The sequence below is a fragment of the Mixophyes fleayi genome, chromosome 6 (genome assembly GCF_038048845.1).
Source record: "Mixophyes fleayi isolate aMixFle1 chromosome 6, aMixFle1.hap1, whole genome shotgun sequence".
In the NCBI taxonomy this organism is placed as follows: domain Eukaryota; kingdom Metazoa; phylum Chordata; class Amphibia; order Anura; family Limnodynastidae; genus Mixophyes; species Mixophyes fleayi.
Window position 1 is genome coordinate 202119187 of NC_134407.1, and position 25417 is coordinate 202144603.

At 42.8% G+C, this 25417-nt stretch overlaps 1 protein-coding gene across 1 annotated transcript in view; it reads left to right on the forward strand.

Moving 5' to 3' along the window:
• Positions 1-428: 428 nt before the first annotated feature.
• Positions 429-25417, forward strand: part of SUZ12 (SUZ12 polycomb repressive complex 2 subunit) — a 31058-nt gene continuing 6069 nt past the window's right edge. Inside the window, exons 1-9 of the mRNA XM_075178073.1 lie at positions 429-719; positions 14704-14750; positions 17150-17214; positions 18907-18975; positions 20278-20327; positions 20405-20490; positions 21343-21574; positions 22023-22122; positions 24918-25023. Coding sequence (XP_075034174.1) covers positions 557-719; positions 14704-14750; positions 17150-17214; positions 18907-18975; positions 20278-20327; positions 20405-20490; positions 21343-21574; positions 22023-22122; positions 24918-25023 — 918 coding nt within the window. The 5' untranslated portion in view covers positions 429-556. The remainder of the gene's footprint in view (positions 720-14703; positions 14751-17149; positions 17215-18906; positions 18976-20277; positions 20328-20404; positions 20491-21342; positions 21575-22022; positions 22123-24917; positions 25024-25417) is intronic.

The following is a 25417-nucleotide window of genomic DNA, read 5'->3' on the forward strand; positions in this document are numbered from 1 at the left end:
TCTGATATCAATATTTCTTGAGGCTCTCTGGAATTTGTGGTGATATTTCTCATTAAATGAACTCCAAATACCAACCTGTGACAGCTGGAGGAATCGCTTACATGGAGTGCCGCCGGCATTAGGGAGGAGCGTGGATGAGGCTAGTGATGGCGCACACTCTCCACCCGGTATAACACTTACCGGCATTCACTAATAAGAACCAGCGAATAACACCAGCTGTAACTGCCGCAGTGACCGGTAAAGAGAAGTTCGGGTAACTCCTGGCACAGTGACGTCGCTGCGCTGGCCGCCATCGCTGATGACGTCGAACAACCGCCTCCGCCTCCCAGAATGCATCGCGCCCTCTTCCCGCTGTTTCAGTTTGAAGAAGAGAGCGGGCGCGCGGGTGACGTCGAGCGGCGGGTGACGGGCAGGAGGACGGGCCAATGAGCGCGGCGGCTGGGTCGGCCGCTGGCCTGTGACAGCAGAGGGGCGGGAGGTGTGAGCAGAGCGCGGTATAGCAGGGCACACCGGGTGTGTGTATCCTCCCCATGCCGCTCCCCCGGCCCTGAGGCCAATGGCTCCTCAGAAACACGGTAACAGCTCCGGACCGGGGGGTTTTGGTGCTCCCTCCTCTTCCAGCGGCCATAACAACAGTAGCGGAGGTGTCCCCCCGGTAAAGAGACCCAAGATGGAGCTGATCCAGGCCGACCATGAGCTCTTCCTGCAGGCCTTCGAGAGTCAGTATATATTATATCTCTAATGCTAATAATCTGCCCTATAATATACACTGTACAGGCCATGATCATCTCCTGCAGACCTTCCAGAGTCAGTATATATTATATCTCTAATGCTAATAATCTTCCCTATAATATACACTGTACAGGCCATGATCATCTCCTGCAGACCTTCCAGAGTCAGTATATATTATATCTCTAATGCTAATAATGTGCCCTATAATATACACTATACGGGCCATGATCATCTCCTGCAGACCTTCCAGAGTCAGTATATATTATATCTCTAATGCTAATAATCTTCCCTATAATATACACTGTACAGGCCATGATCATCTCCTGCAGACCTTCCAGAGTCAGTATATATTATATCTCTAATGCTAATAATCTGCCCTATAATATACACTGTACAGGCCATGATCATCTCCTGCAGACCTTCCAGAGTCAATATATATTATATCTCTAATGCTAATAATCTGCCCTATAATATACACTGTACAGGCCATGATCATCTCCTGCAGACCTTCCAGAGTCAGTATATATTATATCTCTAATGCTAATAATATGCCCTATAATATACACTGTACAGGCCATGATCATCTCCTGCAGACCTTCCAGAGTCAGTATATATTATATCTCTAATGCTAATAATATGTCCTATAATATACACTGTACAGGCCATGATCATCTCCTGCAGACCTTCCAGAGTCAGTATATATTATATCTCTAATACTAATAATGTGCCCTATAATATACACTGTACAGGCCATGATCATCTCCTGCAGACCTTCCAGAGTCAGTATATATTATATCTCTAATGCTAATAATGTGCCCTATAATATACACTGTACAGGCCATGATCATCTCCTGCAGACCTTCCAGAGTCAGTATATATTATATCTCTAATGCTAATAATATGTCCTATAATATACACTGTACAGGCCATGATCATCTCCTGCAGACCTTCCAGAGTCAGTATATATTATATCTCTAATACTAATAATGTGCCCTATAATATACACTGTACAGGCCATGATCATCTCCTGCAGACCTTCCAGAGTCAGTATATATTATATCTCTAATGCTAATAATGTGCCCTATAATATACACTGTACAGGCCATGATCATCTCCTGCAGACCTTCCAGGATCAGTATATAGTAATAATGTGTCTAATAAGATACATAATACAGACTAGAGTCTCTTCCTGCAGACCTTCCAGTCACTAAATGCGCGCGCGCGTGTGTGTGTGTGTGTATATATATATATATATATATATATATATATATATATATATATATATATATATATATATATATATATATAATAGAGACCATGATCTTCTACTACAGACCTTCTATGGTCTATAAATTTCTCATTTACCTAATATTGCAAAGCGCTATGGTATCTGCTGGCGCTATATAAATGTTGATGATATATAAGCTCTCCATGCAGATGTTCCAGATTCTGTATACAATACATTAGACCATGATCTTCTACATACTTTTCCAGAGTTAGTATATATTATTATTTTACCTCATAATGCAGGACCTCTAGTCAGTATATTTTATTAATAATTTAACTCATACTTTACATAGTAGATCACAGTATCTTCCTGCAGACCTTCCAGAGTCATAGTATATTTTATATGAATGTTTACCTGTTAATATCAATCATGATATTCTGCAGACATTTGAGAGTCAGTATAGATTAATAATTCACCTCATTACATATTGTAGACTGTCCTTTTCCTGCAGGTCTTCCATAGTTTGTATATACTAAATCTGCAATGTTAATAATTTGCCTCATAATAGAGGATGATCTTATGCTAACTTTCAAAGGTCTGTATATTATTAATGTACCTAATACTATAAGATGCAAAATGTCCTACAGCAGACCTTCCAGTCATTAAATATGAATAATTAATCTCATAATATGTAATAGACCATGATCTCCACCTGCTGACCTTAGTGTCAGTATATATTAATAATTTACCTCATAATGTATGATCTGGAGATTAGCAAAACTGCCAGCAAATAGTTCCACAGAGGTATGAAGTTCTAGTAATACGTTCATTCAACACTGTATATGTAAATTCTCAGAATTCATAATCTGCGGATGAAGCTAGGGCGACATCAATCAATTAGTTCAGCTGTGTAGTCCATTTTGCTTAGGACTGGCAAAACTCAAGGCCAAATCCCACCGGTGACATCCGCAAAATGTGATTGCCAAACGCATCGTGAGGCAAACAGTTTTCAAAATATTGCTCATTTCTAACTGTTATGTTAAGTAAGGGTGCACAGGAGTGTTTGTCTTTTTTTTAAACCCGCAAAGCACTCTAAGAAAGGAAGACGGGGCATACACTATTGATAAATACAAGTTTGATACATACTGTTTAATTAAGAAATTGCTCTGCAGCACTTTCACAGTGGCCTCGCAACTACTCTGCTGCTGATGTCTAGATGCTTCATTTTGCTACATGTTGGCCTAACTTCCCTACCATTTAAGTTTTGCCCACTCCTGGACATGCCGAGCTTGGCTGAGCTATGACTTTTGGTGAAAGGGTCAATAACGTTTTTATTTTCCCGTTGTATTTGTCAAATGTAAATGTTACTTGATGATATCCTGTAACAGTTTCTATGGTTGTGCCAGTATGTTGCCTCCAGAGCATTCAATTTAGTACAGTTCCATTGTTTGTCATCTTCCTATGGCTATCTTCAAGGGTTGGTGTTGGAACTGGAGGTGAGCCCAGAATGAAAGAAGATGGTTGAATTGTTTTGTGTTCCTGCTGCCAATCCTGAAAAAAAAACTTGCTCGTGCTATTGACCAGTTAACTGGAGGTCAAGTAGTGGATAATAATACACTAACTCTTAGAGAATGAGTGGTGAAATGAGACCCCACCAGCAAGGGCCAGAAGTTATCTCAGATGGGGATAAACTATATATATATTGTTAGGAACCCCTCCAGCCGGCACAACACAACCCGGAATCTACTCTGCCAATCAGGTGTTCACTGGAGACCCTGATGGTGGGGACAGACTGGGCTGCACACTGACAGAGAGTCGTGAAGTGTGTACCGGCTGGGGAGAACCCAGGCAAGCGGAGTGAGGTCCACACAGAGGTCAAGGGCCGGCAGCAGACAACGGTACCAGTAAACAAGCCGAGGTCAGGGGTCACAAGCGGATAGCAGAAACGGTAAACAGGCCAGAGATCAGGGTCACAGGATACACAAGCGAAGTCCAATTCAAAGCCAAGGGTCATACACGGGAATTCAGTAGAGGTTCAGAAGACAGGAACGGGAACAAGCAGGTCAGCAGACTGGAGTGCCGAAGCTATAACCGGCAATGAGGTAGCAGACCTCATTGCCTTAAATGTACAGGTGAGCCAATCAGAGCCTAGCTCGGCAACTACTCCCAGGAGCTGACTAATAAAATAATTACAGCCTAATAGCCAGCATGCTATTAGGTCCTTCTGCGCACGCGCCCGGCTATTGCCGGGACGCGGCGCTACACTGCTGGGCGTCCGGCCGTTGCAACGGTCGGGAGTTGAAGGGAAGTGACGTCCCGGTCATCATGGTGACGGCCGGGATGCTGGGGCAGGCAGGAAGCGAGCCACGGCGGCTGTGAGTACCGCCGTGGCTTGTGACATATATATAATTACATACACACAAATAAGGCCCTACGAACGCTATTAGTTGGAAATAGTGGATGGATATGGTATAGAGATCAGGCGGTAGGCAACAATGTCACTGAAATCTAGAGGATGCGTATAGACAGTTAGAAAATATGTGCCAAGTTAGTATTTTTAGAAATATCTTGTTTCTAGCAAATTGCAATTCAAAGTCCGTTGACAGCTTGGTGTGTACTTTCACGTTGGTGGGTTGTGATGTCTCATTACAGGTATGGGGAGAATAAAGCACAGGAGAAAGACAACATAGTGATCTACCTTTTATTGAAATGTATAATTACAATGTAGCACTCTCGTTTGGTTGTCCTTGTTGAGATTGATCATACTCCATCCATTATACAAACATTTGAATGTCAGTGCCTCGTCTAGCTGCTGTTGCACCGAATATAGCACAATCGGGACCGTGTCCTGTCATTGTTCTAATAGACCTCTGCTTGACTGTTTCCTCCCAACTAGATTCTACCACTTGTAGTAGTCACTATTTCACATGACTGTTTAAGCTTCCAACATACCTAGGAGATAATCTATTCTATAGTAGTTATAGGAACACTCTCAAGTCCATGTTGTGCCTCATAGAAATTCCTACAGGGTTTGAGAACAAGCTTATGATTTTGTGCCCCATTTATTCACACCCTGAATCGTTACTCTGGTCCAGAATAGCAAAGTTTATATTGGAAATCTTGGTTAAATACGGTATCGAGCCACAATAAAAAAACAAGTTATTTGGCTATTGTCATTCTTTTGCTTAGTGTGTTGCAAGGAATCAACTTGTCTTTGCATTTACATTTTTTTAAAGAATCCAGAGATGCAGTTGATTTAAATAGTGGATTAAATGGGCAGATTTTATGTTGGTGTCATGAAAGTGTGGGAATTATATCACATTAAGGAAAGGTTTCAGGAAATCAATTAGTCGAAAATCTGTGGACTGAGAAACAATTTCTGTGTCCCCCCCAGGATCTCGCTCTATGAAATTATGCGATATGCTGGATGTCCACAAAACTAGGTTATGGAAGGTGACAAATGTAATTGTTGAAAAATGTACATGCATGCATACATGTAATCTTTTATTTATAGTAGGGCTCCATACAGCAAGTGCTCTTAAAATGTCCGCGTGTATGGCCATGGAACAACTGCAAGTGTCTGCTGCACGAGAGTGTTTCATACGGTGGCAAGTTCCAGCAAGTCTTCGTCTATAACAAAGATAGTATCATGACAATAACCTATGCTGTTTTAAAGTAAAAAATCGCTATAATGAACATACAGGTTAGCAGTAACATCAAACTGCCTCTACAGGATAACAAGCTGCTAATAGCCAGCACAGATCTGTGAACGTTTGTGCTCGTGAAAAAAAGGTTAGAAGTCTTCTGCTTGTATGAAGATAGGCCAACAGTTCAGCCTTATAAAAGAATTCCTATTATTGAGCAAACTGCAGGGGTTAATGAAAGTCTTCTGCTTCCGTCCTCACTTTGAATGGGGAGGAGGAAGCACCTTTCTGCACAATAGAAGAAATTGTCTCGGTTAATCCACCTTTCAGTTCAGGAGCATATTGCTGCTTGCTACTCCCAATTTCAATTTGTCAATCGCTCCTCAGTCATTAAGGAGAGCAAAGCAAAAAAAAAGTAAGCTTGCTCCTGGACAAACCATGTTACTATGCAAGGGGTGCAAATTAGTCTATAATTTTGCATATAAGTTGAATACTAGCTGTTTTTTCATGTAGCACACAAATACTGTTGGCTTTCTTTTTGCACTGAAATTTAACGTTGATCTAGGACATGCCCTACCCCAACTATAAATCTGTCCCCACATTTTTACCTCCCCCTCCAATGCAAAATGGTTTTGCCCAGGTGCAAAGTTACTCCTTTTTTATGCTTTAATTTTCCTCAATGACTCAGGCCCTACATGTGCCTCATAAGAGCAGTTGTTACAATACATCCACGTGACCAAACCATAATTAAAAGGGAAGACTACATGCATGCAACAAATTTAAACCAAATTTGTCAGCCTGCAGAATAATCACAGAAAACCACCCAGAAAAATGTAAAGCTCAACAAGCAGCGGCGTATTAGGTGATGTCAGCAAAGGGCTACAGTTGACTGAAGTACACACTCCAGGATCATGATGTCGTCTCATTAATCCAAAGAGCAAGATAGAACAGAGGTGCAACTGCAAATTAAGTGACCGCAACTTTCAGCCTGTGGGGCAAGACTGTTTCGTCAAATATGGTTCAATGAGTACTCCACAGAGCAGGATATCATAGTTGGGTTGCGGTGAATAAACCGCCCAGAGGAAATGGAATACCGAGAATTGCAGGAAATATGGTCAGATCAATCTTTTTACAGAGTTTTTGGCAAAAGGACAAGTGCAAATGTACTTGCTCTAAGAGGCCTTTATCAACAGTGGAGGGTACTGCTGATTCTCTAATGTTCTGGGGAACATTTTCCTGGCATGGTTCGGGTGCAGTCATGGAATCAAGCTAAACGCTATTTGCTACATAGTGGTTCTAAGTGATCAACTGCGTTTTCCAGAATGTTAATTTTTCCCATCCACGGAGGAAATGCTGTTGCCCAATAGTTTGTCCACGGTACGAATGTTCGCCATATGTCATGGCCTTGGTCACCAGATCTGAACCCAATCTTGGATATACTGGAATGACTGATTTCCTACCATCCGTATCAGTTGAGTGACCTTGTGGAAAATCTGCGCTGTCTTCCTCCTGCAAAACTGCAGACATACACTCAATGTCACAGTGCATACAGGTGCATGTGGTGGCCCAAAACTCATTGAAGTGACTTTATATTTGTGTCTTCAGTTTATTTACCATACACGGGTTAACAAACTAATATGCAGATTACTACATAGCGAATTGGCTATAGGGACTTCATGTCATACAGTGATGTGTTTAACACCACTATCTACTGCAATGAAGGTGACTGGAGTATTACATTACTACTACTACTACTACAAAGGAAAGGTCTGCCTCTTTATGTATTTGTAAGTTCTAAGTTTTTAATCCTAAACAAGATAAAGTCCCAGGGCCTGATTTCATTAAGGATCTTAAATTAAGAAGTTTCTTATTTAAGTCTCCTGGACAAAACCATGTTACAATGCAAGGGGTGCAAATTAGTTTTCTCTTTCATCCAGTCTGGGGGACACTGCTTACCATGGGGTTGTGGAGGGGAGCTCGGGAGTTGGCACCTAGCTAGTTAACTTTAGCACTGCTGACAGACCCCTCCCCTCTACAATCCCCCTGCCTCTTCCTCTTCCTTTTTTTTCTAGGTGCCCAAAGGAGTTGGGCTTGTTTAGAAACAGCTAGTGATTTATTTTAATATATTTTTAATAACTTTAATTTTTCTTTTATTTTTAGACATAGTTAGATTAGGGCAGAGCTGGGAGTGTGTTCTTTTAATAGAGAACACACTCACAGAAACTGGCCAGTGGTGACCGGACTCTGTCAGAGGGAGCAGACTGCTCTCAATGGCAGAGCATTAGCGGTCACAGTACAGAGTGACAAGCGGTCTCCCGGACCGCTGTCACTCTTGGAGGCTCCAACGATAACCGGCGCTGCCATTATAGGCATAGAGCACCGCTTATCGCATTACCTCGCCGGCGGCCATGATGCCGTCATCGGTCTGCGGAGGTGCACAGAAGGAGGAGAGTCGGGGGCCATACCAAGATCCCCCCTCAGGAAAATAGGAGGGGGTATTCAACGCTGCAGGAGACCTCTTCAAGGGGTCTCCATAACTCTGCCAGAAATAAGGATAAGTTCCTTTTAAAAAAAAAAAAAAAGAGAGAGACAGAAAGCTGCAGAGGGGGAACTGTTACAGAGCTCCCCTGCTCTGCAGCACAAGTGGTACAGTCCGGACTTCTGGCGCCAAAAGAAGCCCGGGAAGGAACTTATCTTGGAGGGAGCAGGCACCAGGACACTTCTGTTGGACTTCTTCCCTGAGTGTGGCCCTTTTGGCTAAGTACCAAAACCTTTCTTTAACCATTTACAAACTGTATTTTGTGGTTACAAGAGGGAGGCTAGTAAGCATTATTGTATTTTCTTACTTGCACATATATCTTTTTATCTGTTACACACATACAAGTACAACTTTTATTACAGATTAGTTGGTTACTTGTTGTTTACTCTGTCTCTCTCAAAATTATCTAAGTGTGTTTGGTATGCTTTTCCTTTTAAAATGTCAGAAAAGGGAAAAGGCTCTATGGCTAAAGATTTTACATGTTCCAGATGTAAAGTTAAATTACCATGTGGGCAGAAAGACCCGTTGGCAGTGTGCGAAGGAGAGGTCCCCTCTGCGCAAACCCAGCTCCTTCCAGCCCCACTGACGGAGGAACCGGCCTGGGTGGCTTCCCTGACACAGTCGGTTTTCTCTTTAGCACAGATGATCTCCCAATCTACTCAATTGTTATCTAGTGTGGCAGCCTCTGTGACTAGTAATGCTATTACACCTGTGGGGCTCCCTGCTGCCACGGTTTCTACTGAAACGGCTATAGCAGGACCTTCCTCTTTGCTTACGGACCAGCCACCTGTACCCACAGAACCTGCATGGTCCTCAGCATTTATAAAGGGTTTGGACAGACTTAACCAATTACTTGAATCCCAAAACCTGCCCCCAGCTAAAAGAAAGCGGATTAGATCCGCTAATCCTCTCATGGTCCTTTCAGATTCGGAGGGATTTTCAGAAGAGGAAAGAGAATCAAATTTGGATTCTGACCAGGTTCAATCCTTGAAACAGGAAGAAAACACTAAATATCAGTTTATTGATGATTTGGTTTTAGCGGTGAGGCAGGCGTTGGACCTCCCAGAAATGGAGGATCCTAGTCCTAGAGACAGAAGTCTCTTTAAGAAGGCCAAAAGGAAGGTTATTCGATTTCCCCCTTCTGTAGAACTCAGAGATATTGCTGAGGGAGCCTGGAAACAGCCTGATAAAAAAGTTCTCTGTTCCAAAGAGGTTCTCTTCCCTGTATCCATTACAGGAGGAGGACGTGGCTCGCTGGGAGGAAATTCCGAAAGTAGATACTCCAGTAGCCCGTTTGGCCCGACACACTCTCCTTCCAGCCCCGGGCTCAGCAACTCTGCAAGATACCACTGACCGCAGAGTGGAATCTCAATTAAAATCTATATTTGTAGCAGCGGGTTCTTCCTTTAGACCCACTTTTGCTTCAGCTTAGGTTGCTAAAGCCATGGAAGCATGGCAGAGTCCTTACATATTCAGAATTGATCACCCTAGCTTTACATTTAAAAGAGGCATCAGGGTACATTTATGAGGCGGCTCAGAGCACAGCATCTGTGTCCTCCTCTATTCAGGCTGCGTCAGTTTCAGCTAGAAGAACGTTATGGCTGAAATCCTGGGAAGGGGATTCAGAATCAAAGAAATCCATGGAATCCATTTCTTTTACAGCAACAGGTCTGTTCGGCCCGGAATTAGATAATATGATTTTCCAGGCAACGGGGGGCAAAAGCACCTATTTGCCGGTCCTCTCCGGTAGAGGCCGGGCCCCACGGTTTGGCTCCTTTCGTCAGTCCTTTCGGGGAACCTCCTTGCCCAGGGGACAGTCGTTTAAAGGTAGACAACCGAATTCTCGAGGCAGGTCCTTGTTTGCAGCTAGGCGCCAGGCCTCCAAGACTCTGGAGAAGCCTGCGTCCTAACTGCCACTCTATTCTCCAAGAGATGGCGCCGGTGGGGGGGCGTCTCTCTTTTTCAGGAACAGTGGGCAGCGTCATCCCAAGACCCTTGGATTCGGGGCATTATATCAAGAGGGTACATGATAGATCTGCTGGGGCCGATACCACAGCGCTTCTTTGTAACCCCGCTATCCCGAGATCCACAAAGAAGACAGGCAATGCAGGACTGTGTAGCCTCTCTTCTTTCGCAAAGAGTCATTTGCAGGGTCCCAGACAACCAGAAAAGGAAGGGATTTTATTCGAATCTTTTTCTGGTCAAGAAGCCGGACGGGTCCTTTCGACCCATTTTAAACCTAAAGAGCCTCAATGTTCACTTACGAGTGGACAAATTTCGTATGGAGTCCCTGAGGTCGGTGATAAACGGCCTAGAGAAGGATCAGTTTATGGCGTCCATAGACATAAAGGACGCATACCTCCACGTTCCCATTTGGAGAAATCATCAGTCTCTCCTGAGGTTCACAGTAAGGAACTCCCACTATCAGTTTCGGGCTCTTCCCTTCGGCCTCTCCACAGCTCCAAGGGTCTTCACGAAGATCATGTCGGTGATGGCAGCGTGTCTTCACCTAAAGGGAGTTCAGGTAGTTCCTTATTTAGACGATCTACTCATCAAATCCTCCTCAGAGATTTGCTTGTCAGCACTTATCACTCACCATAGCGGTCCTCGAGAGCCATGGGTGGCTGATAAACTTAAAGAAATCCCAGGTGGTTCCGTGCCAACGCATGGTCTTCCTAGGACTTATCATGGATACCAGTCAGCAGAAGGTGTTCCTGCCTACCGAGAAGATCAGTTTAATCCGAACTATAACATTTCAGGTCTTGTCAACTCCTCAATTCATTTGTGCATGCGGCTGCTTGGGAAGATGGTGGCCTCCTTCGAAACGATCCCCTTCGGTTGGGCTCATTCTCGATGCTTCCAGTGGGATCTGTTAACAAAATGGTCAGGATCCCACCTACGTTTGGATCTCCAGAGGATCTCGCTGTCTCCGGGGGCGAGAGAATCACTCCAGTGGTGGCTGAATCAGGATCACATGTCGGTGGGCAGGTCTTTCGCTCCATGGTCATGGATCATAGCCACAACAGACGCCAGCCTGAGAGGTTGGGGGGCGGTAATCCTGCACCTTCGGCTCCAGGGACTTTGATAAGGCCGATTCCTGAACAGACCAATCAACACGTTGGAGTTGAAGGCAATTCTTTTAGCTCTTCAGGGGGCCGTTCAGTCGACAATGCCACGGCTGTGGCATATGTCAACAGGCAGGGAGGAACCAAGAGTGCAGCCGCAATGCGTATTGCAGCTCAGATTTTTGCTTGGGCAGAACAGTATGTTCCAGCAATCTCGGCAGTGTTCATTACGGGGAAAAAGAATTGGGAGGCCGATTACCTAATTTGAAATCCAATGATGCCGGGGGAGTGGTCACTCCATCCGGAAGTATTTCAGTCCTCTAGTTCAGAGGTGGGGTCTTCCGGATATAGATCTCATGGCCTCAAGACACAACAAAAAAAGTTCACAGGTTTTGCGCAAGGGCAAGAGACCCCTTAGCGGTGGACGTGATGACCATGTCATGGGAATTCAGGTTGGGATACCTGTTTCCCCCGATTCCCATGCTTCCTCGCGTGCTCAGACGAGTGAGGCAAGGTTGTCTGCCGGTAATTCGAATAGCTCCCTCATGGCCGCGTCGAGTATGGTACGCGGATATAATCTCCATGGCGGAAGGACAAGGATATTGTCTTCCGTCATGAGATGACCTTCTTCTTTTAAGGTCCCTTTCGTCACCAGAATTTACCTCAGCTCAGTTTAACGGCATGGCTGTTGAAGCCAGCCTCTGGAGGGCTAGGGGTTTCTCCCCCAGTGTAGTGAACACTATGCTGTGAGCTCGAAAGCCGGTTTCGGCTCGCATATATCATCGTATTTGGCGAGCCTATATCAGATGGTGCGAAAATAAGTCCTGTCACACGTCTTCTTTTCGCCTCCCTCGCTTATTGGCCTTTCTTCAGGATGGGCTGGAAGCAGGGCTCCGTTTAGGTTCATTAAGAGTTCAGGTATCAGCACTTTAAGTTTTCTTTCACCTGAAATTAGCGGATTTGCCAGATGTCAAGACTTTTCTTCAGCGAGTCTTACATATTCAGCCTCCCTATGTTCCACCTACAGCACCATGGGATCTTAACCTGGCACTGGATATGCTTAAAGGGCCTCCCTTTGAGCCTTTGAGCCTTTACTTGTGGCAGATTTTAGATGTTTGACCTGGAAGGTCGTCTTTCTTTTGGCAATTGCATCGGCATGTAAGGTGTCGGAATTGGGAGCTCTGTCTTGCTGGGAACCATATCTGTTTTTTCACGAGGACAGAGCGGTATTGAGAACACTCCCTTCCTTTGTTCCAAAGGTAGTGTCGGCTTATCATTTGAACCAGGAAATTGTAGTTCCGGTCTTTTCATCTACCTCATTCTGATCAACAATCTATGGAAAAGTTAGATGTGGTTAGGGCTCTCCGTATTTATGTCAAAAGAACTCAGATTAGACGTACCGATTCTCTGTTTGTTCTTTATGATTCTAACAAAAGAGGCTGGCCAGCCTCAAAACAGTCCATTGCGAGATGGATTACGGCAACCATTAAGCAGGCTTACTTAAGGGTTAACCGTCATGTGCCAGAGAGACTTACGGCCCATTCCACCAGATCGGTAGGGGCGTTATGGGCAGAGAGAAATGGGGTTTCTGCCAACCAGCTTTGCAGGGCAGCCACCTGGTCTTCTGTCCACACATTTACCAAATTCTATCAATTTAATGTATTTGTGCCCTACGAGCGGGGTTTTCAGAGCGGTCCCACCCTTAGGGGGCTGCTTTAGAACGTCCCCATGGTAAGCAGTGTCCCCCAGACTGGATGAAAGCGAAGAGGATTTATGTACTTACGTTAAATCCGTTTCTCTGATTCCGTCTGGGGAACTCTGCGATCCCTCCCTTCTGCTTTTCCTCTGTATGCTCTTGGTTGATTGACCTTTCTCCTTGGGGCTTTTTAATTAACTGACAGGAAGAGGCAGGGGGATTGTAGAGGGGAGGGGTCTGTCAGCAGTGCTAAAGATTAACTAGCTAGGTGCCAACTCCCGAGCTCCCCTCCACAACCCCATGGTAAGCAGTGTCCCCCAGACGGAATCGGAGAAACAGATTTAACGTAAGTACATAAATCCTCTTTTCTGTTTTGCACATAAATTAAATACTGACTGTTTTTTCATGTAGCACACAAATATCAACTTTACATTTCAGTGTACAAATAAGCTATCAAGTATTTGTGTGCTACATGAAAAAACAGTCTATTTAATTTATGTGCAAAACAGAAAACTCATTTGCACCCCTTGCATTGTAACATGGTTTTGTCCCGGAGACTTAAATAAGAAACTTCTTAATTTAAGATCCTTAATGAATCAGGCCCCAGTCTTCATATTATTCCCCTTTTATGAATAATGGATCTAAATCAGTCAGTTTGTTAGTGAGAACTAGTGATATTAATATGATTGTGGACAGTTGGGTATAAATATTTATTACTCATGTTTATTTTGCTATAGGGTAGATGGTGACTTAATGAAAAACCTTTTGACTGTGTTAAATGCAAAGTGTGAGGTAAGACAAATGCCCATATTTTGCCACTGTTCTTTGTCTCTAGGTGAATTACCCAGATGTAGTTTTATCTAGGTCTTCTAGTGATAGCGTCTGGCTGTCTCATCCCTTTATGTGGGTGTCTTGGTGGAGCATGCCTTACTTTATTTAGACAATGCTTTTCTTGGAATATTTGGTAGAAATGGAATCTATTCTGGATGAAGTCGATCCTTTTCCGCTCTTGATTTCAACCCCTTCAATTAATCACTTTGGAAAAGGCAAATACCTGGGCATTTGCTTTTTCAGTGAGAAGCCATGTTCTTACCCTTATTGCTCCATTATCAGATACCAGAGTCTGGTTACTACTGTAGGTCTAAACTTTCAGTTTAAGGAAGTGAATCTCATGTGTATGAATGATATGTCACATGAGGATTTATAGTAAGTGTTCTTATTAAATATTATTCCCTCCTGTTTCTGATTTCCTTGTGTTTTCTGACTGACTTTATTTAATATGAAGCACAACGATTAAAAAAAAGTCCCAATCAGCATGCTGATTCATGTCTACACACTAAACACATTTTACAACACTTACCTTCAAATCTTTATTTTTATTGGTCCTAATGATTGGCTGACAAGATAGTTACTCTGCACGCTCAATAGAGATCTATGTACACTGCCGGTCATGAGTGCATACACACTGCAGAATTGGAACGACATTGTTCCATCGTGGACTGAGATTTTTAGTCTGGTGTAAAAATCAAATGAAATGATGCGATGTGCTTTGAAATGATCATTGTTCACCGTTACAGCGTACACACTGATGTGATATCGTGTCGAACGGTCGTTTTTCATTTGATTGGCCTGATAATCTGCTGAAAACAATGTAGTATGTACCCAGCCTTTGACTATAGTTGTTTTTTATTTTTTATGAAACTGTAAATGTCCAAATGGTCTTCTGATGAGAATAATATAACTATTACTTGAATTTTGTGTAGCCGTTAAGTTAAAGGTTTTTTTTTTTCCTTTTTCAGAGCCAACTCAAATTTATCGGTTTCTGAGGACAAGAAATCTTATTGCTGTAAGTTACTTTAACATTTTTATTTTTTTTTATTATTATTTTTTTTTTTTTTTTTTTTATCTCTTTACCACCTCTTCAACTGTTGTTTTTGTTGACATTGCATGAAAGAATTTTCTGTCTGCCGATCTCTGTGCTTATAGTGGGCTGAAGACCAGATTTTTTTTTTTTTTAAATTGGCCGTCTCCCTCATTGAGAGGGATTTTAATTTGTGTGTAGAATCATGTGACCATCTATAGTGAGTAGAGTCTTAGATGGTCACTGTAAAATGGTTACTTACAGGTGGATGTCCCAAAAACATAAAGTATTGGAAACTAAAGAGCATATCTGCAAGCACTTTAGAGGAACAGGTGTGTTTTATGCATTCAGAGCAAAAACAAACAAAAAAAGGCAAAAAAAAAAAAAGTTAATAGAAAGCAAACTGTACAATTTTCATGTATCTAGCAGTGCTAGCTGCTAGGAGAGACCCAGAGGTAGCAAGTGACTCCATCTTTGGTTATTTGAATTGGGTAGTGGTCAGCCCCAGCTCCTGTGACTGAAAACTTCCATTTTGAGTAGAGGCCGTTTCATTGCCTGAATCCTTGCTCTTGTGGTTTACTCGGCAGCAGTGACTTCTTATCCTACTCCTTATGCAGTATCTGTAAAACCGTGTTTGAGTAGTTCAGCAGTCCTTATTTTAAGAGAGCGTATTATCGACCAGTCAGCTGAGACAGTCGAACCACAGAGACCTGCTCAGGGCCACCGTGGGAGAGTACCTTACCAATGGCAGGGTTTTCCCCAGTTTTAGTAGCTGAAAGTGGGGCTTGGCTAACAGAAGTGTTATGACTGGATATGTGGTTTTCCACCTTGTGTGTCTGGTTAGAGTTTCTTTTGTTCTGAATGCAATTGCCTTTTGACCATAAATAAAAAAACTCAAAAGAAAGGATAGAAAACAGATATAGTAAATGAAGTGCATTCACAGGAGGGAAAGGTTACCCTTTCACTAGACCAGTGCATTTTAATATCTTTATTGGAGACATTGGTATTGAAGGGAAAGTATGCCTTTTTTCAGATGACACACACATATGCAGCAGGGTAGACACACCCGGAGGGGTAAAACAAATGATTCATGATGTAGGTAGACTAGAGGAATAGTCAAGAGAGTGGTAACTACAGTTTAATGTCAAAAAATGCAAAATCATGCACTTGGGTCTCAAAACCCAAAGGCTAAATACAGTATTACTGGCACTATAATGAAAACTACTAAGGAGGAAAGGGATCTAGGCGTCACTATTTCAGTTGACTTAAAGGCAGGTAAGCAATGAGATAGGTAAGTCAGATGCTTGGTTACATAGGGAGAGGAATCAGTAGCAGAAATAAGTAGTAATGCCACTGTATAGGTTATTGGTACGGCCTCATCTGGAATAGTGTTCAGTTCTGGAGGCCATATCTCCAGAAGGATATAAATCTGTTAGAGACTGTACAAAGAAGGGCAACTAAAATGATGCATGGCCTACAGCACAAAACTTACCCGGAAAGACTCAAAGATCTTAATATGTATAGTTTGGAGCAGAGAAGGGAAAGGGGGGGGGGCATGATATAAACTTTCAAATATATCAAGGGTTTGAACAAGGTACAAGAGAGAAACATTCTTCAAAGGAAGAGAAGTATTAGACTATGAGGACATGCACTGACACTGGGGGGAAGTAGGTTCAGAGGAAAAACTACTTCACCGAAAGAGTAGTGGATAAGTGGAATAGCCTCCCATCAGAGGTGGTCGAGGCTAATACAGTAGAGTGGTTTAAACATGCTTGGGATAGGCATAAGGATATCCTTTATAAAGAATAAAGGATCATATAGTGTTTGATGTTACCATAGGTTAATATAACAATGAGCAGACTGGATAAACCGAGCAATTCTTATCTGCCGTCAAATTCTATGGTCCTGTGTGTTTCTTACAGTCTTACAACAGAGTTGAATTGGTGTGAGTTGTATATACAATTTAATTGTCCCCAATATTGGCACTGCTAGCCATCTCGCGTGGTTACTGCAGTACTAGGCGAGATTGATATGGGGGTAATTGACCTTATCCTGTAATGACAAAACATTATCACTATCCTTAGTATAATGTCATTGTTATTGTGCTTATTTAGTGCCATCAGTGCAGCATATCCAGAGGAAAATAATGGTCATTACTTGTATGGACTCTTAGTATAGTGATCAATAATTCATCTTGAGTTTTGATGCGGCTGTAGTAACTGTCTACCTCCCCTAACACATACTCATACTTAATGCTGCTCTCATTGATAAGTGCCAGTGGTAGATATGTCATAATCGCTTCTAACCTTGTGTATAAATGCCTGGAACGTTATTTTTAATTCAACATTAGTGAGATAATTCATCATTAACTTTCTTCTTTGTAGCCAATATTTTTGCATCGGACGCTCACGTACATGTCGCATCGCAACTCTCGATCAAACGCCAGAAGGTAATTTAGTCGTATTGCGTCTGGATGTGAGTTTTCTATATGGGGATTGTGTAGATTAACAAGTATGAAAGAATAAAACACTAATGCATGTTATGCTAGACCAGTGTTAAACTGGATTTTTATATCCAGTCAAGGAACAGGCTTAATTTTGTCATTTCTATTTCTATTATTATAACATTTTAGGAGTTCCTCCCCATATAAAATATATTATATAAAAATGTTCACAGACGGACTTGAACTGTGCCTATGTCATCTGTTCTGTGCTCCTGACAGCGCCGTCTAGTCCTTATCTACTGCTACAACAACATTGTTTTTACCCAGCTTCTACCTTGTATCATGTTACATGTTGCATGTGTGTTATTTCTATGTAATGATCCAGCAATAGCTGTATACGTAATACAGATGTAAGAGAATATGTCTTTTGTGCAGACACTGTTATCACAATGTCTGTCATTCTGGCAATAATAATAGAGGACATTACTATTTGTTGGTCAGGTGGAGCTGTTCCTAGTGTGGTTGAATCTTATAAGTGAGAAATATAGCCTTATTACCAGCTAAACCGAATATTGCCACACCATTATCACCAATTATTAGTTTTGTGAACTGCTGGTTGCTAGAAATTATATAAAAAGCACAGCGACTTTTCTTTCTTAATTTTGTTTTGTACATTTGTCTGTCTGAAATAATCCTGTTGCTGGGTTTACCAGTCTTCTATCACTGTGGTAATTACATTAACACCAAAACATTGTCTTTGTTGCAGTAATCTCCCTGTTTGTCATCCTATAGCCATCAATTGGCCGCGTTACTGTAAAGAGTAACGCGGCCTGCACACTATTACCGTTATTATGATAGTGCGCTTAAATACCGTTATTATGGTAACTTCAACGCTGGCTATTTGCTCACCGCTCCCTGAGCCGCGAGCAGAAAGCCGTGTTGATTTTACTATAATAACTAAACGCGGCGCTAGTCTAGTGGGAGTTGAATTCCCCCATTAATGTGTGATCTTTCTGTGATAAAACCATATGAGGTTATGGCTGGCAATAGTGAGGTAGAATAGTATCTAACAACGGCAGCGTAGGCAAAGGAGATATAGACGCCATCCCTAAAGTTAGCTGGTATATTTGCATTCGCGTGTACCAAGAAAAACAGCTCTCCTTGTATTTAAGCTGGTAAAGTCTCATACACAAGTCATAGTTGAGTAAAAGGTTGTGTTTTAATTTTCCTAATATTGGTGCTATTGAAGGATGATGCCATTTTAATTAATGGCTTCCATTAAATATCTACCCAGAACATATATATTTGCCAATGCACCATGCTACCTGTAGCACTGCATGGCCTCCTATGGTTGCTCTAGGTAACAGATAATGCTATGCAGCTTTGGGACTGCACCCTTTCCTCTCACTCTTCTCGTAGTGTATTCTGTGTTGCTAACGTACCAGTCCGTGTACTGGGCAGCATGGCTGATGTACTGCGTGATGTGCTGAACAGAAATGATAATGTGAGGAATGTGCCAGTTGATGAACAGAAAGGTGGATTGTGGTACATGGTGGTTTGGGGGGTATGCTTTCCAGGTGCCTATCTCTCATGATCAGGCTATACCTATTCTGACTGTTACACATGTATAAAAGAGTACTGTATTCTGCTAAGCGTCTTCTCTAATTTGACCTAATAACTTGTCTTTCACTCCTGTAGGAAAACATTTAAAGTTAATGATATGCTGTTAAAAGTGGAGAGAATGAGAGGAGATCATGAAACTGACAGGTAATCCTTCTCCAGTGGTTCTCAAGCCTGTCCCATACAAACCCCTGTTATCCTCAGCTCTTTGAACATGTTACTTCGCTATGTATATTTCTCCATCTCGACATGTCTGCTAAATGACAACCTGAGCCCGGGCAGCTGGAGACAGATATTTATGTAAAGGCTGATTAAGTTCTTGCCTTGGCCTACCTCCAATAGTTAGGTCAAGGCAGACTTGCCCATGGCATCACCAATTCATGCCTAAAATAAATGTAACCTTTCCTGTCATTGCTTTGTTACCGAGTCCTGGCTGGCAATGCATGTGTTTAGAGGGAATTTCCACTTTAAAATGCCTTATTAATTAACTTGTACATGCTCCCTGCTGCTTCTACTAATTCTAGTGTTGCTTTTATTGGTGCTTTTTAGCATGTCTTTTTCTCTTACATACTATGTGGGACACTGTTTGTTTGTAGGATTCTATTCCCCAGTGTTAAATACCTCACAGAAATGAACACCCCACAAAGATTTTGCTGTAGTCTCTGTGTCTGACTGTTTAGATGGGCTTTCCTCTGAGGGAAAAGCCGCAAGGAGGAGATTCTGAAGGCTCTTGTGCAAACCATGGTTTACCGGTGTAGACAACGACTTAAAATTCCTTTCTGCGGGTGGGGAGAGAGGAGTTGCGTACCTTTAGCTGTGCCTTCTGAACCTGGCCTTGGTGCTGAATATGTCCTGCGGTGGTAGCAAGGATCCGTGGTCACTGTGGTGGTAGTGACCGGTTCCCCCTCCGGAGACAGTCCAACTTAGAAAGTCTAGTGGCAGCAGGAAGTGCACTTCCTCAAATGCTTTAAAGACCTATACAGTATTGAAACTGTATTACAGCTGCTGTAGCGGTAGACACATTCTACCTATTAAATTAATAATATAAAATAAATCCTAAGCTGTCAGAGAGCACCGAGGCAAAACCCACACTCCTGTGGGGATATAGACAGGGAAGAGTTCAGACTGTGTATCAATTTCTTAAAGTGCCCAGCGCCTGGCTGAGCCTCTATATTTCCAAGGTTCCAGTGTCCCCCAGTTGAATACAAGAGAAATCCTGTTGTAAAACTACATTGCTCAAATTGGTGATGTGGTGTTTTTGTTTTGTCTTTTTTGTAATGTGCCCTGTCCCTTTGTACTGTAGGTTGAGACTAGCACCTGGTCCTCCATAGTGTCAGATCAAATTTAGATTTTGGCCTTTTGTTTAAATACTTGAAAGTTCCTGCATATATGTGTAGAATATTCTCAGCAAGCTACAAATAAAACAATAATTTTGTTGTTCCCTTTCAGTCTGTCTGCTCACCTGCAGCTGACATTCACCGGCTTCTTCCATAAAAGTGGTATGTACCTTGTGTCTGATCGACGTTTCATGTGCCAGGTTTTCTAGTCTGTGGCTAATGTATTTCCTCTCCCTTAGATAAGCCATCTCAAAACTCTGAGAATGAACAAAACTCTGTAACACTGGAGGTTTTGCTGGTGAAAGTGTGTCACAAGAAACGCAAGGTAACTACTATATACAGGTCTTGCTGCTTCATTTTTTTTTGGTGAGTTAATGGCTTGCATTCACCAGTGAATAATCAGGGATGTCTATTATGGCTTACTGGAGGCTCATATTTAATAGGAGAGAGATATTGACTGTGCTCACACTAAAAAGACTATTGATTATCGTGGAACATTAATCGAAGATTTATTTAAAAAAGCAACTTGTTCGTATAAAGTGATCTTATATCAAAACTAAGTACATAAAGCAGCTTGTATTAAAGTCACTACAGGCTCTATGATGCAGCTCATTGTACACTCCTTTAAAGATATTTTGTGTAGCTGCAAAGTTGGACATAAATAGCTACAGCTGCAAAATCTAGTATCAAGTCTCTGCTAGATTGCGGGACTATAAGGATAAAGATAAGATGAGATAATATTTGGTGAGAAGATTTCACCATCCGAGCTCTCGGTATACAAGGAAGTGATCTCCCACTGAGGTTATAGATCCAAGGTTTAACTGCTCTGTCAAAGCTACACTGTTCAGAATAACCGGCTCCTTGTCAATAGGAGATGGTTTCTTACTTCTAAGTTTTGTTTTTTGTGTGTGTGCACAGCCAATACCTTTCTCTACTGTTTAGATTTCTCTTTAGAGATTAGAGTCTCTGTTTGGAAGCTGCTCACTCTTGTTTAGAGGAGGTTTTTATTTTTAAATTCCGTTAACGGTTAGTGTGTTTTTGGTCATATTTAAATCTTCCTTTGCTTGATGTTGATGTCCACTTTTGTTGATTTATACATGCATGATAAAGTTTGCTTGCAAGGCGTTATGTCGGTGTAAGTAGTTGAATGTAATGTAAGCCTGTCTTTATTGTGCAGGACGTGAGCTGTCCCATAAGACAGGTCCCCACGGGAAAGAAATTGGTGCCTTTGAATCCTGACCTCAATCCTTTGAAAGTCAGCAACTTCCCCTCGCTGGCTGTGTCCAGCAACGAGTTCGAGCCCAGCAACAGTCACATGGTGAAATCCTACTCTCTGCTCTTCCGAGTCACCAGTCCTTGCCACCGAGACTTAAACGGCTTATCTAATGGAGAGACCGATGAGAACATAGGTGTGTATCTAGAGACCGAACATGAGTAACGTTGCCATTTTTCCCATTATGACTGATTTTATACGAATACTCAAGTTATATCGGTAAATTATCCCACCTTTGGCTTTGTATGACCAAATAGGAAAAGACCAAACCATCCACTCATTTCTGTAGATCCAGTCCTCTTGCTGCACCGTAGGCTGGATCTCTGTGAAGATTAGTTGATGAAACACCTACAAGCATTGGGATGTCTCCACCTGTTTCCAGGCATCACTGCAAACATGTAGGGACACACCTATGTGTTTTGAAAGGGTTAAGTGTCAGGACATTTCAACACATTGATTATGAAAGTAACACCTGCCCTTTTATTTTGGTCTGTTTTATAATCCAACCTTTAATACAGCATTTATCCTTAATGTGTTCAGCATGTGCTGGTGTATTAATGAAAACTTTTCTTTTCGTATACTAGACGTCACGGAGGATCCTCCTGCCAGACGGAAAAGAAATTCCTCAAACCGGGATGAAGAGAAGACTTTTGTGGCACAGATGACCGTATTTGATAAGAACAGGTGATAACAGAACATTATTTACTTTTTTTTCTGCCTAATATTGTTGCTAAACCGTTGTGCGGAAACCACCCTTAGCTGGGGTGGTGTATACCATCCGTGAGATTCAACTCGCTCAGTCAGACAAGAATATATCCAAAGTAAGGCTTTATTATGACAGCACAACACCATGCAGCCGCCTCACCAGACACCTCTCGGTCAACTCCCTCCTTGACCCCCTCCACTCCACTGAAACTGCCTTGGCCAAAGTTACCAATGATCTCCTATCAGCCAAAGCCAAGGGTCACTTCTCCCTACTCATCCTCCTCGATCTCTCCGCGGCCTTTGACACTGTAGACCACCCCTTCCTGCTGCAAACTCTTCTCTCTCTCGGCCTTTCCGGTTCTGTTCATGCCTGGTTCACCTCATACCTTGCTAACCGCTCTTTCTCTGTATCCACGTCTGGTTCTTCCTCCACCCCCTCCCCTCTCCCTATTGGAGTCCCTCAAGGCTCTGTTCTGGGCCCTCTACTATTTTCGCTCTACACTTCCTCCCTTGGCGCTCTCATCTCCTCTTTCGGTCTTCAGTATCCCCTTTATGCTGATGACATTCAACTCTACATATCTTCTCCTGATCTTTCCTCCTCCCTCCTCTCTCGTGTATCTGACTGCCTCTCGGCCATCACCTCCTGGATGTCCTCGCGCTTTCTCAAAATTAACATCTCTAAAACTGAACTCATTGTCTTTCCCCCGCCTCGACTCCCTTCCCACCATGACCTCTCTATCGTTGTTAACAACTCCACCATCTCCTCTGTCGGCCAGCTCCGCTGCCTTGGGGTCACTCTTGACTCCTCTCTCTCTTTTGCCCCCCACATTCAATCCCTCGCCCAAGCCTGTCGCTTCCAACTCCACAACATTGCCCGCATCCGTCCCTTCCTCTCTCAGGAAGCCACCAAAACTATCATACACGCACTCATCATCTCCCGCCTTGATTACTGCAACATCCTCCTTACTGGCCTCCCCCACTCCCACCTCCCACCTCGCACCCCTCCGCTCTATACTCAATGCGGCTGCAAGACTCATCTTACTTTCACGCCGCTCCTCCTCTGCCTCCCCTCTCTGCCTTGCCTTACACTGGCTCCCTTTCCCCTACAGAATCCTTTTCAAACTCCTTACCACCACGTACAAGGCTCTCTCTGTCTACGGCCCCTTACATCTCTAACCTCATCTCCATTCACACTCCTGCCCGCTCCCTACGCTCAGCTAATGACCGCCGCCTCTCCTCCACTCTTATCACCACTTCCCACTCCAGAATCCAAGACTTCTCCCATGCCGCCCCCCCTCCACTGGAACGACCTCCCTCGCTCCATCCGTCTCTCTCCTAATCTGTGCTCCTTCAAACGAGCACTCAAAACTCACCTGTTCCTTAAAGCCTACCAACCTTCTACCTAACCCCGTATCTCCTCCAAACGTTCTACCCTCTCTCCTCCCGGTCCCTCTCCCCACACTTCAACTTCCTCCAATTGTGTCTGTTTCGTTCACCCACCCTTAGGATGTAAGCTTGAATGAGCAGGGCCTTCTTCCCTCTTGTCTCCATACCTGTTCTTCTACTCCGCCTCTACTGCATTGACATAACTGGAGTTTCTGAAGCATTGGTATTTTTGTTTATTGTTCTGTACTGTTATACCATGTATAGTCTACTGTTTGCTTTGTGTACGGCGCTGCGGAAATCTTGTGGCGCCCAACAAATAAATGATAATAATAATAATAATGAGATGTTCACAATGTACAGGGTGTAAATGGTAGCGTGGACTCGCCAGCAGCCTCTTGCAGTCAGCACTCCAAAGTAATAATCTCAGTATCCTTCAGAGTCTTAACATCTCGCAGTAATATCGCCATCGTTTAGCTAGACAGTTTCTATGTTGCCCAGCCTGGGATACTCACTCACACAGACCCTGTCCTAGTAGGGTTTCCTCCGTTGGCACTACGATACCTGGCCCAGAGTCCTTTGTCCTGGTGACATACACCAGGATAGAATGAATCCATTGACCTACTGCTCTCCTTATATTCCTGGCTGTTAAGGGTCCATGTGTCCCCATCCTCCCCCTTCTAGTAAGGGTTTGTCAGTGGACACTTAAATTATTTAATTGTTAGACATACTGTCACTTTGATTATACAATAGACAGACATGACTGAATTAGCTATTTGGCTGGATACACTTAGAGTTACAATATTGCATTAAGGAATGACACTTCACGCTTGCGTGAAACATTAAGACATTAGACACATTGTATCTGCAACATTACATGATTTGAGTCTTGATACATTTTGATACCATAACATTTATATTGATACTTAGTAATACATTTTCCAGTGCTATTTCAGCCAGTATAGAACAGTGGAAGACACATTGCACATCATCTGACCTAATTACCTGTTGACCTAGATAACTAACTTGGACTGCCAGCTAGCTCTATTACCAGTCACTCAGACATTGTTCTGATTACGAACAGCCCAGATCTATAATGCACCCCATAACAATGGACATTTAAGTCCCGTCCTTTAAGGCTGTCCTGCTATTTTTCACACCATATGGCAACAGTCGTTATATTTCTAATACGTACAATATTGCAGCCAATAACAAGGCCAAATGTACCTAATAACATAATGCACCGATGCTCTGTTGTATGTACTTAGACTGGGCCAAGGATTAAAAAGTACAATAAACTGAGAAACAGGTGATGAATAAAGTCCTCAGGCCAGTAGGACCCCGTTTCGTCACAACCAGTCAGTGTTAAGCTAAGATTTCCTTGTCTTTAGGCGTTTGCAGTTACTTGATGGGGAGTATGAAGTTGCTATGCAGGAGATGGAAGATTGTCCTGTCAGCAAGAAGAGAGCTACATGGGAAACCATTTTGGATGGCAAGGTATAGGTTATGTTTAAGCCCCACTACCCATTGGGTCACAGCTTCTAACATAGAGCTCAAATTACTTCCGATAAAAGGAATGATTTGTTCTTTACTGGTCAGCAATGACTTGCTCAGCCTTGTGCTGTCTAATCTATATAAACTTTTGTAAAAGCAATTTTTTTTTATGTTATTTTAAAACCGTACTTGTGGAAAATGCAAGCTTATACCTGTTCATTGTACTATGAAAACCCGCTAAATTAATGGTGTTTTATATATATCTATTTCTCTCTTTATCTCTCTCTATCTCTATCTCCATTTAATATGAAGGACAGTGACCTGTGCTGGCTCTCGCCTTAATCTGGATTGGTACCAATGTTAGGATAGATCAAGGTATCTTGTAAAGGGGCTTTAC